The sequence below is a fragment of the Phlebotomus papatasi genome, chromosome 1 (assembly GCF_024763615.1).
Source record: "Phlebotomus papatasi isolate M1 chromosome 1, Ppap_2.1, whole genome shotgun sequence".
NCBI classification, from domain to species: domain Eukaryota; kingdom Metazoa; phylum Arthropoda; class Insecta; order Diptera; family Psychodidae; genus Phlebotomus; species Phlebotomus papatasi.
In genome coordinates, this window is record NC_077222.1 from 3,969,943 (window position 1) to 3,983,663 (window position 13,721).

General features: G+C 33.4%; 1 protein-coding gene across 1 annotated transcript in view; it reads right to left on the minus strand.

Annotated features, from left to right (window-relative positions):
* Positions 1 to 13,721, minus strand: part of LOC129798493 (uncharacterized) — a 92,603-nt gene that overhangs the window by 15,752 nt on the left and 63,130 nt on the right. The window contains exons 4-6 of the mRNA XM_055841667.1: positions 12,735 to 12,872; positions 11,595 to 11,825; positions 5,070 to 5,487 (exon numbers count right to left, since the gene is read on the minus strand). Of these exons, the coding sequence (XP_055697642.1) occupies positions 5,070 to 5,487; positions 11,595 to 11,825; positions 12,735 to 12,872 (787 nt within the window). The remainder of the gene's footprint in view (positions 1 to 5,069; positions 5,488 to 11,594; positions 11,826 to 12,734; positions 12,873 to 13,721) is intronic.

The following is a 13,721-nucleotide window of genomic DNA, read 5'->3' on the forward strand; positions in this document are numbered from 1 at the left end:
TTGATTTCAATTAAATGATCTAAGCCATGTAAAGGACATTTACATCTTGTCGTTCACATGTAATTGATTCCTTAATCCCATAAAATATTTTAATCCTATCGCTTTATCTCATTGGCTAAAGCTCTGAATGTTTTACAAGCTTAAACATTCAATTAAATGTGGATTAATACTTGTCTCAGTATTGGAAATCTTTAAATTCTGACCATGAAACATTTAACCTAAAATATTTCAGTTGTGTTTGGTTTAAAAATTGAACATTTAACTCTATAGTAAAATCACACCGATGTTGATAGAATTTTCCAATTTCGTCTCTCACAAATAGAGATACGGTTTTGATAGCTTTAACAATGATTGGAATTGAATGGTTAGTTTAGGTGAAAGAGCTTCAGGGAAAGCTTTGCAACGTGAAAGCGAGATTGGACTTTTTTTTCAATTCACAGAAAATTACTGCTAAATGAGACTTTTTCTCATACACTGTGTTCGTGGAAATGTTAGGATATAGCGTGTTTCAATGAATAACATATAATATAGCCTTTTCTTTTCCCACTCAATTGTTAAAACCCATTCAATCCGGAAAGAATTGAGGGATAAAGTATCTGTTTATACGAAGACTAAAAGGAGAATTTTGCTTTGACTTTCAATGAAAATGTTGCAGATTTCTTCTGAAGTATAAATTTAAAGTGATTTGATAAAAAATAAATGGATAAAATCCTTAGGATCTGAAGCATAGATAAAATCAATTTATTCTCATAGATAAGTGAATTAACCCTTTAACGAAGGGGTTATCGGTGACCTAACAAAACAGTTCCTACCTTGAATTAAAGCTTAACTTAAATAATTTGCAAAATACACTATTTAAACTCATAAGACCGTAGAATACTCTCTATGAACTCCGAATTAAGCTACTTTTAAACGAGTTTATTTCGAAATTCACCTCACTTTGCTATTCACCGGTGAGACTCTGGAAACCTCCCTTATTGGTTTGTTCCTGAGCTAATTTTCTCCGATTTCTAATATACTTCCCCCAAGTGTGCCCTGACTAAAATAGAAAGTCAGGCGGACTTTATTTTCGATTGTATTTCGAAATGTTTCGAACTTCGCGTTAAAAAAACCATTCCAAAATAATAAATTGCTTAAGAAAAGCAGATTTTAGAATATTTCAGCATAAGTAACACGTATACTGACAAATAAAAAAGTAAATCCGAGAAAGGTATATCATTTACGGGTACATTACCGATATACCAATTCAAATTTGAGCAAATCGGTTGAAGAATAGGCCCTCCAATGTGGTTGAGCTTCGAAAATTCAACCTAAGAACAAAATATTCACCTTGACTACGTTTCAAAAGATATTCGAAAAAAATCCGGAAGCCGTTCTCGAAATTAACAAAAATACATGGCTTTTAGAAGGCAGGAGGGAGTGAGGGGAAAAAGAAGAAATGACTGTCCTAGATTATATTGATTTATTTAGGAGGGAGGGGGGGTCGTCGAAGATCGGAAGTCGATATCTTTTACCGATTGGCTTCTAGCCAATCGGTCTCAAGCTGTAAAACGTAGAAAAATCCATGGAATTTATCTTTTATTTTTCCGCGTGAGTTTCCGTGGAAATAAACGCTAATATTCCGCTTGGAATACCACGGAGTTATTAGTATTTTTCGCGTGAATTTCCTTGACAAAAATCCGAAGTATTTTAATCAATTTTAGTAATTGTTTTTAACAAAAATATTTTCAAAAAATTCATTGGAAAGTCGTGGAATTCCGTGGTATTAAACCATGGAAGCTTCTAAGGTCGTTGTATGGAAAATTCCGTAGAGAATTTCGTGGAAATCAAGAGATTTTTTCCGAATTTTTAGAGGGCTGACTGCCGATTATACCGCTAATGCCGCTAATAATCCATAGGAGAAGACGTGGAAATATTCTTCGGAAAAGTCCATGAAATCTCGCAGACATTTCTTATTAGTCGGTCCTAAACAGAGTTCTGCAAACGTCCATGGACCACTAGGAGGAAATTTAGCGTCACATTCCTCCTCGGAAACTCACGCGGAGTTTGAGCGGTGAAAGCCAATGGAATTGCCGCGGCCATTGGCTATAGGACGTGAGAATATTCTTAAATCAATATAAAATCGTGCAACTGAATAATTATAGGGAGTTCCGCTTTCAAGAAATTCTCGGGACCGAAAAAATCTCGCGAATTCACTCCAGTGACACAGTAAAATTGCATATATGCAGGAGATATTTTTGGGATAAGTTATGAAAACACCATGATGTATGCAAAATATTTTCAGCGTCAATTTTCAGCCTATTTTCAGCGCCAATGATTCACAAGAAATGTATTTCAAATTCACCGCGTGACAAATATTTGCATACATTTAGGAACATTTTAAAAATTATTTTATAAATGAGCTCCCAATATTAGGCAATTCATATCAAATTCTTTCAATCTGTTTTTACTTAATCCGGGAATTTTTCTTTTAACAAAAATGCAAAGTAAAAAACACCTTTCAAAATGCAAAAAGTAAGCAGGGGAAAGTACTCTGCCTTCGAATAACGTGATTTTTTTATTTATCCTAATACACTTGCACATAATTATCACGTAATTATCAATAATTGATAAAAAGCTCGTTAATATTTAATAGAAACATGTAAGTCTCTTAGGAAAAATAAAAGAAAATTCAGATTATTCGAAGGCACAAACGTTCCAAGGGAGGGTACTTTCCTCTACAGGCTGTTCCGCTTTCAAAGAATTTCTCAGGACCCAAATAAAGCCCGCTAATACACTCCAGTGACACAGAAAAATTGCATACCTACAGGAGAGGTCTTTGGAATAAGTTACAGAGATGCCGTGATGTATGCAAAACATTTTTGGCGCCAATTTTTCAGCCTAATGACCTCCCAATAGTAGGCAATTAATATCAAATCAATTAATATCTCAAGCCGGGACTCCCTGTAAGTGTATCTTTTACACTAAACTAAATTTTTCAGTGTTTAAATTTTAATTTTTTGCTTAATTCCAACACAAATTTGTTGAGTATCCTACCCTACCGCGGTTTGTCGTTTGATAGAAAAACGACCAAAAACGATCGGTAGGTTTAGTTTTAACGTGAAAATATTCGAACATAACCTGGAATATTTTCTGACGAGGAATATTTTCCCAGCAACGAAAGTTCCCTGTTTGAACACCGTTCAGCAAACGCGTTCGGAACAGGGTTCGGTCCAATGTAAATCCTTACGGGCTGGGAAAAAGCGAACGCGGTTGAAACAATAGTTCTCTTTGATGGCCACCACTTTCTGAACATTTGGGAGGCCGCCACCGTCGCGACAAGTCGAACAGGGAACTTTTTCGTTGCTGGGTTATGAGCCGAAAGATAGGCACAACTACATCGGGCTAAAGCTCGTTAAGGGCACTTAAAGCCCGTTTCAATTTAGGTATTTCGAAATACCCTTTACTATTCTATGCAGGGGCATGACATTTCCTATGTTTCCCATATGTTTCTATCGAGCCGAGAAAACTTTTGAGTTTATTAGCTGTTTTCTGTCATTGTAGAATGAATTATCAAAAAAATACTAATATAAAATAAAAGCCAATTTAATAACGAAGAGGCAACCGAAAACCCAAAACTGGCAACATACGTAGTTTTGAAGATATCTCGTGAAATGTGTACAAAAACAGGAAAAAAATTACACTAAAACCGGGCGCATTTTTCAGAGCTAATGTCACCCCTCTGATTCTATGCATCAGTGAGCCTTAAAAATTCTAGCCCCTGGTGCGTTCCTGAAAAAATTGCCCCAGGGGCCTATCGAGCCTAACAAAAAGTGAAGCTATTTTTTTTTAGTTTTCCTTGTAAAAGTTTTGCAGAAGTTACACCGAGACTTAAGGTGTCTACACATTGGGAGCAATTTTCGTCAAAAATTGCATTTTTGACAGAAATTTGACGTTTCCCCCTACAACGCTGCAGGGAATTTCCTTCAAAAAAACAATTTTTGACAAAAATTGCTCCCAATGTGTAGAGGCCATTAAACAAATTTTCTCGTAGTTCTTGTATTATTTTTGCGAACATTATGAAATATGTATTTTTAGATAGCTTTTAGTGCACTATTTCGAAATATATGAGACTGATAAGTCAGTTCTCTTTAGGAAAAAACTTGCCAATAATCTTCAGTGTCCCTATGCAAAAACGCATGGAAAAATGATATGTCGATAGGCCGATGATTGCCCTGTTGTTTGTTTTTGACGTAGATGTTTTTGACAAAAACAGATGATTTTGACAAAAACAGATTTTCGAAAATATTTCGATTATAAAATTTCTGTCAGGATATTTTATGCGCCGAAAGATAGGCAAAAAGGCAAAGGTGATTTCGAATTAAAATACCCTCATTCCCCTCGTTTGAACGAGCCTTTATTTATTTAGCGTAGTTTTTTGTGAAAAAACTGCGTGTTATTCAGATAAAATAATATTTCTACTATCCACAATATTTATTAATCATACCATTGCAAATAAATTGCAAAAATGTCTGGCCAAAAGTTTTCCCACATTTGTTGTACAATTTGTCACGTATTATCTAACATAAGACACGTTACTAAATTTCCTTTTTCTCCTGTCGCAAATAATGAATTTCCTGCGCCCCTGTCCAATTCGATATCCTAAATGCCAGAATACAAATCTCAATTTGGGATTATTGCGGGATGCGTAGTCACCGATATATTAATTAATTGTTGTCGATTTGAGGTAATTTTAATGTGGGTGATGTTGTAATAATTTAACCCTGTGATAACTTATCGTCCTTTTTCCTCAATATCCTGGCTCAAATGTTTCTTTTAGGGAGCTCTTTCAATCTCATATCACTCACTTTCCCGGAAAGGTTCAATAAATTTGATTTACGTGTGGCACGCACATTTTTTGGGAGAAGAAGACGTTTCATTGTATTTTATGAAAGAATTTCCGCTTTTGTGGGAGGAGGATGGGGTTTGGTGTGTTTTTTTTTTTTTAGACATAGAGCTACTGCATGAGAAAAAAAAGTTAAATTGATTGCTGAGAGGGTTGTTCGAGTGAGAGATTTGTCAGTTCTTACCGTCTCAAATTCTTCTGGAATTTACTGGCAGCTGAGAAAAGTTGTTTAATGGTGGTTTTCTTCTTGGGATTCCGACGCTGAAGTGCTGGTGTCTCGAGGGGTATATTGCTGGCATCTTCGGGACGTGCCAAACGTACGGCAGCAAAGAGATCATCAAGAACTCTCTGGCGTCCCACAAAACGATTTTCACGCTGTTCCACATCATACCAACTCGATGGAACGACACTCGAGGGACAAGATGTACGGTACTGACCATAGCCCTTGACATTCCCCAGGCATGCTCTGAAGAAGTATCTACGACCCTGCGTTAGATCACCAATGCGACATGTAGCACCCATTGTGCCCTGAAAACCATTCCACTCCGTGATATCGCATTCACCCACAATGTTGCTAAAATCCGCCCTGGATGACCATTGAACTGAAAATTTAGATGAGATTAGTTGTAATTTTTCGACAGGTACAAAAATCAATTTACCACCCCCCCCCAATGCCCTTTTGGGGCGTATCTCTTACGAATTTGGGGAATGAGAAACTTTCTGGACATGTTTTCCTCAATTTCGTCAATTATACTTTTATTTCCAGTCACAACAGAAATTACCTCTAATGTGATACAATTAGGATTCTGATACCCTTCTATATTTAGTTTGATATGAAAACACATAGTAAATGGGGATATTTTGCTTAGGGTAGCATTAAATTTCCTGAGTAAATATCACTTAAAAATAATTTTAGGCCACGCCTTCTTAATGAGTAAAACTGAAGTTGACATTTTTGAAATTTTAAATAATTATAGCATACTCTGAAAATTCTGAAGTTTTCAGGCCGTAAGAAATTAGGCCACGCCCCTAAGATTTCTAATTATTTAATGGTGAGAAGATCCAAAATTGAGGTCAGAAATAATAATAATGTCTGTTTTTAGAGCAAATATCATTGCTTAAAATTGCTGTAGTAATTTAACATGGATTACTGAAAATCCAATGAGACAATTTTCATCGCCGCATTACGGTGCTATCACACTAGCATTTTTACAATTTAAATTTAAATTCAATTGAGCCAATTGAGCATTATAAGATTTCTAGAATTTACTTGAAAATTCTCACAGCCAGGACACATTTTAGTATTTTTTTAACCTTATTTCTTGGCCACAAATAATTTTAATTACGAGTAAATAAATTTAATAAGGACAATGTTACGGCGCGAAACGCCCCTGGTGGAAAAAATGAGAATTAATGCCATCAGCCAATACCACTTCCTCTTGCATCATGTGAACGTCGCGAAGACACGCCTTTAGTTAGTTTAGTGAATAAAATCTGTTTTTGTTAAAAGAATCAGAAGAGTTTTTATTCCAAGAATCATCACACAACATTCCCAAGGATTTAAGGCAGCGAAGGCGAATAAAGATTGTTTTATCGGGCAAAGGAAATTGGTTCTTTTTCGCCAGATATAATAATCATTTATTCATTCACCTCACAGGTTTGTCTCGCGACCAGACAATTTGATTCAAAAGGATACTTGTTTAATTACAATAAAATTGAAATTAATGAGCAATTTTAGCATTTTAATTTGCTGAATTCAAATTAAATTGAGCAACCACATTTATGCTATTTTAGCGTGATTAAACAAGTTTTGGTGGGCCAAGTATTAGTTTATATCAATAAATAAGCGAAAATCTATCAATTCAAATGATTTTTAATGCAAAATAACGCATAGGAAGAATTCATCTGAAAATTAAATTGAATTTACAAATTGAAAAAATCCTAGTGTGATAGCACGGTAAGATTGAGATTTATTTCAATTTTCTCGATTTAAACGACAAATCCATTATGATCCCTCTTATCGAATTGGATTTCACTCAAACTGTCCCACTTGTCCCAAAATATTTTTAGAAAGGGAAGAGTAATAGCATTTAACGTTCAATCTAACCTCATTTAATGGTTTTTGGTAGTAAGGCGACAGGGAAAAATATTTTTGTAAGTTTTTTCAGCTTTCCACAAAGAAATATGAGCGAAAAAACTTAAAAGAGAAGAATACGGATGAATCTTAAGTTCTTTTTTTTTAATATTATAAGAGAACGAGATAATTTAGATAATACAGGACTATTAAGTTGCTCAGAAACAGTAAGAAAGCATTTTTCGCTATTCATTGGCAATGATTTAGCTAAGATATTACACTGGATTCCAAAAACTTAAATAAAAATAAATTTAGATGTTTAGATTAGATTCAGATTTTGGGACAATTTAATCTCAATCTGATGCGGTAATGTAAATACAGTAAGCTCTCCGAAATATTGAGACTGAAATGTTGGATAAAAATCTACTTGAGTTAGGGGGATGTTTTGATTTCTCATGCGTTTGACAGCTGTCATCCGAATATCGGAGAGATATTAGTCCTTAATTGGATAAATCAGCTTTTAATGGCTGATGATTCTCTGATACATATCTTTATTTTTTTATTATCACTTACATGTTGAACTCCATTCAGATTTCTTTATTTTTAAAGCCACTTAGAAAGGCTTTTTAAACTTTTAAATACGAAAGATTTCAAGGACAAAATAGTGTAAATAAATCGTTCCTCTCACTAGATAATGAAAGCTCATGCAGAAATTTAAATTAAAAACTTATAGCGCTGGGACACCTTTTAGATCAAGAAAATTTCATGATGTCGAAGTTTGAATCTCTATCTTTCTCACATGCTTTGTATATATCTGCCTCATACTTTCGCACTCTTCTTCTTCTTCTTTTGAACATCACAACAAATTAGATTTATCTCAATCGAATTCCAAGTGCGAAAGAATGAGATAGACATATGTAAATCTTTTAAGAAAGAAGGGGACACGAATTTTTAGTTCATGAAATTTTACCGATCTAACATGTGTGCCGGGGCCATTATGATACCGGCACGTCTTTTAGATCAAGAAAATTTCTGAAATCGAAATTCACATCCTTTTTCTTCTCAATTTGTTTGCATAGGTCTATTCTACTCTTTCACACTCTTCTTTTTCTCTTGAACATCACACCAAATTGAATTTAGTTCAGTCCAATTTTGAGATCAAAAGAGTGGGATAGACTTATTCAAATCTTTTGAGAAAGAAACAGATGTGAATTTTTACTTTATGAGATTTTCCTATCAAAATTGAGGATTTAAGATTCTAATTCTAAAAAAAAATATGCTAACGACGCTTTATCTTTTTAGCCTATGCCCATTTTGCTTCAAAAAATTCTTTTATTTAAATGTTTTAAAAGTGTTTTCGATAGGCTTTAAAATCGAAAGAAATTTACAGAAGTTTGACTTTTATATTTTGTGATTTTTTATTGTCGAGTTTAAATTTAGATAGAAGGATAAAAAAAAACTAACAGTTTTATATTATAGAAAGAATACAGTCAGCCCTTAAAGATCATTTTAAAAATTAAGGGCTTAAAGGTTTTTCTCAGATTTAAGATTATCCTTCAAACACCTTCAACTCAAAATCGCAATATATAATGTTGTCACTGAGTATTTTACTTAAATCTTTAAGCTTTCTTTATCCCAAAATTGAGGGGATTGCAACAAATATAGGGGGAAACTGGGGATTTTTATTTTTAAACTACACAGAAAAAATATTTCGTAAATGTTTGTGAATTCCTATTGGGGACTTACGAAATGCTCGTAAATAGTATAACCTACAAACGAGTTCGTAAAAGTTTTTACTTTTTTCACAAACATTGTTTGTAACATGATCACTTGACGAACATTTTTTGCACTTTACAAACAGTTCGTAAATGTTCGTAAACACACAAAAAATATTCGTAAAATTTTGTCATTTCTTTGTAAACTTGTCTTTGCCTGGCGAACATTTTACGAACATTTACGAACAAATGACAACATTTTACGAACATTTTTGTGTGTAGCGTACATTTACGAACAAATGTTTGTAAAAGAACAAAAAATGCTCGTCAACTGATCATGTCACGAACAATATTTGTGAAAAAAGTACAAACTTTTACGAATTTGTTTGTGAGTTATACGAATTACGAGCATTTCGTAAGTCCCTAATAGGGATTCACAAACATTTACGAACAATTTTATAAAATATTTTTTTCTGTGTAGGGATGTTTTGACTTCCATGTGTGTTTGGCAGCTGTCACGCGAAAATCGGAGAGATGTCAGCCATTAAATATCTCCGATAAATATCTTTAATTTTGAAGTGTCAATTACATGTTAAATTTCTTAAAGATTTCTTTAATTTTAAAGCTACTTGGAAAGACTGTAACAATTTATAGAGTAAACTGGGGTACCACCAAACATGGGGTAGCACCGAACACTGATTTTTATTTTTAAACTAATTGTACTATGACGGTCATTTCTTCAGTGGACAAGCATCCCTATAGTATCTGTTAAGTCTTACAGGTCTCGTCCTCTGAAGTCTAATATTATCTAATTAATAATCGCAGTATTCGGTGCTATCCTGTGTTTGATGGTGTCTCAGTTTCCCTTACATTTCGGAATACCTTACACAGTGTATACAGCATATTGTACAGGGGTAAATACCGTATCCTTGATAATTTTCTCTTTACACTTAAACTTCATGTGAGCAACACTAATGTGCCATGAAGTAAACCGCCTATGCGATGTATTGCGATCTATACGATGTCCTGTCAATGTTTTAATAATACTAGAAATTACTTCACTATAAACCTTCTTCAAATTACAAAATAATATTAAGATTGTCTTAAAATATTGACAAATAATATGGATTTTTGGAAATCCGGAATTTATTGACTTACGTATTAGTAAAGCAATAAGGCCACATTGTCCTTCAAATTGAGGTATTTTTTTGCTATAAGTTATGTTCATCTCTTGCAAATAGGCTGAAATGGGGTAATTTGGAATCATGCCGAATTCGGAATTTTGAGATTTCCTTACAGTTTTAGATAGCAAAAGGAAAAAAGCAACAAAAAAGTGCTTTTGAATGTTAGGCCTTTTGAATATCCTTAAAGCCTTGTATTCCTTCGTGGTTTTCTTTTTCTTTTTGACCATTTGAAACAGTAAAAAAGTCTCAAAATTCGAAGACATGATTCCGAATTACCCCATCTTACCCTAAATTTGCTTCTTTCTGCTCTTCATTTATTTACAATTTCATTACAAAACTAACTATGTGAAGATTTCAAATAACATTTCTCATTATTATTTGAACAAATTGAAAGTGTTGAAAGTCTTAAAATATTAAGAAGTGGACACTATAAAACGAGTGCAGCAATTAAAAATAATTGCTGACTGTAGTTGCAGAGGTTCTTCCCGTGTTTATTTTTTTTTTCACCATAAACTGCCAGTTGCTACAAAACTTATAATGAAATTGGAACAAATTTAGTCATCTTAAAATTCGAAACTCAAAGCTCTTTTAAATCTAATTTTGGTTGAATTGGTTGAGAAATGTGTTTTCTTGAGCTTTTGACTTTGGAGGATTCAAAGAAAAGTTCTCAAATTCTTTGCACATATTTTAAAGTCATTTTCGAGATGATTAAAAAACATCCTTCATTGGTTAAGAAATGCTCCAAATATTGATTAGACAGACGTAATGAGGTAAAAGCCGAAATTAAAATTAAGAAAGGGGTATATTAAATGTTCGCACGAGTGAGAAAAAGGTGCCTTGTGTTGTTAATTTATGCAAATTTATGTAAATCACGCTCTTCGTGATAAATACACATAAGAATTTTTCGAGGGAAAGTTTTCATCAGTTGTGAAAAAATAGATTAAAAACAACATTTGAACTGTTGGTGGAAAAAAACCATCCCAGTTTGAATGAACCCGCAAGTTCTTGGTATCACCTGAAGAGGCGCTGTCATGACATTCTCGAAAAGTTATCTACATTAGCTAATATCTCCGGTTCTACTTGAACAACTTTGATGAATTTAGGCTTGTCTGAAAGGTCTTACTTAATACTAAGACTTTACTTTTGTATCTCTTGTATATCCCAAGTTTGTCCGACTAATGATAAAAGTTCTTATGACTATTTTTATGTAACTTAAGATAGGATTAACATGATTCCTTTTGAATATTGTAGGTAGAGGGTATATTTAGGCTTTCATTTCTTCTTTTCCGTCTTTTTATTTAATATTCTTTCCCCATTTTAGAGCACGTTCCAACTAGAGCCTCATCAATTTTTGTCTCTAAATCCCTCTTATTGGATCAGTTTTGGGTAGTGTAATGAAGTGTGTCTCTACCAAAAATATATACTAGAAACCCTGATAAATAATTCAAATACCTTGTAATAAGTGGCGTGTAAAACAAACACAAAAACCACATCCCCTCAACAATTTATTCCTCTATCAAAGGGTGTATTATTGAGATTGTGTGTGCGTGAGTGGTTAACTGGTCAATTCAATATATATATATATATTTTTGGTGTACCTGTCATCATGCCCAAAAATTAAAATTTATTCCAGGTTGATTGAATATGTAATAGATATTCAGTGTACACAAATATCTTTCTGCTCAAATGGTCAAATTTCCATTTAAATTTATATACGATATAAGATTGAAAGTTACCTTTGAACTTTGTGCCTAGTGGTCCTTCCACAGGCTCGTAAATACGAATGAATACTGACGAGGGTCCAATGACATCCACGAGAACTGAATTTGGCGGATCCGGTGGTTTTGCTTGATCCCATCCCAAAAGCATTCGTCGTAGACCTTTGACCCGACGCTCCCACAGACCAATTTGTTTGTCCGTCTCCGTGCCAGTACATCCGGTCACAGATGGTCCTGTATATGCATTCCCTACAGAGAATTACCAAAGCAGAAATCACAAATAGATTCTTTATTTAATTCTGGAAATTACAGAAAATAATTCTGACTGCGAATATTATTCAATACGCAATACAGACGTCCTTTGATGTATTTATTTCTCAACATCATTCTATATAATCACTTGCAGATGAAATTTAATCAATATCCGTCACTTTATAACTTTGCCATAATTAGACGAAAACTTTATACATATCAAGCAGATTGTTGACTGGTTCAATCCACTCAATAATCACTTTAATTCGCCCGTATTAACCCTTTAACGACTAGACACTTTTTACGGACTGAAATTTAACAATAAAAATTAAACTGAGAAACATAATCAATGATAAGTCTTACATCTAGCCTTGGAAAGTCCAACAGAGGCTAATCCGGCGTATTTTGTGCTTCTATGAACAATAGGGACAAAAATAGCCCAAAAATTTAAGTAATTTTTCTGACAATACCAATGAATAATATTTTTCGCTTTAATGAAAAATATTACGTATGAGTATTGCAGTTTTTATTGCCAAAAGGGTTTTGCTTAAAAAAATTGGAAGTATAAAAAATAAATAAAATCAATTATATGAATTTTAGAATTTAAAAATTCCCCATTTTTAAGCATAAATATTTACTACATAGCAAATAGCTAGAGACTTGCAAAAAATATTGTAGATTCCTTAAACCTTCTACTTTACAATTATGTACAGACATAAGAAAAAAATAACTTTAGGTAGTCAGGAAAAATTATTTTCTTTATGGGACACCGGTGTTCCAATCGTCCTTAAAGGGTTAACCGGTTAAAATTGAAAATTGAAAATTAAATTGTCTAGTTTGAACTTGAAAGGAATTATACGGTGGACATGGCAACATGAAAATTCTTTTATGTCATATCTAACATACCAATTATACTGGAGAATGAAGCTCTTGTACTGTATGGTGTCTGGGGAATTTCTTCAGTACTTCCGAGCTCCTGTATTCGATTCTCAGCATCTTTCAGCAGAGAGTTGAGGTGATTTCCCAAGGTGTTGTTGCCTTTAACTACAATGAAAGAAAAAAAAAAGCATGTGAGGGTGGGATATTCAATTATTGCCTTCTTGAACATGATAAATTGCTCTATAATTGAGGTCTTGTTGAACATAAATAGAGAAAAATGCGATGAATGGGGTGACAAACTATAAAAGACTCTGTGCAATACTCGAATTCGATGCAATTTGTGCAAAAATTCCTCTAAAGATCTACACAATGAAGCTGCTGATTTCATCAAAAATTATTTCAAAAATTTTTTAAAGAAAAATTTCTATTTCGACGCTTCCATTCCATACTATGCTATCTCAGAATGACAACTTTCAAATTATTTCAAAATTAGAATTATCAATATTAGAATATTCAAAATTAGAATTATTTCAAAATTTTTTTTATTTTTTTTTTAATTTTTTTTTTAATTCTTTTAATTTTTTAATTTTAAAAATTATTTTCAGGTGAGGTATTTGAAATTGACGATTTCCTATGCTGCCCATGTAATTTTTTTTTCGAAAAACTTGAATATCTCGTTACCCGGACGTCGAATGACCACCAAATTTTCATCAGTTGTAAATCTCGGTCTCAGGAACAACATATCTCTCGGAGTAATAAAAGGCTAAGTCGACTTAGCATAGTATGAAATGGAGCCGTCGATTTTTGAAGGAATTTTTGAAGAAAAATGCCACCACATTGAGTATAATTTCCATCAAAAATTTCTGACAGATTGCTATCATTCTCCCAAGTCACTTTCTCTTCTTGTACTTGTTTTTCATGAAAATTTGTTGTTTTTCTGCTGAAAAAATCGAGAAAAGTGTTTAGGGGAATGTAGGCATGGTTCGCACAGAGTGAACCTACAAACGATGTAAC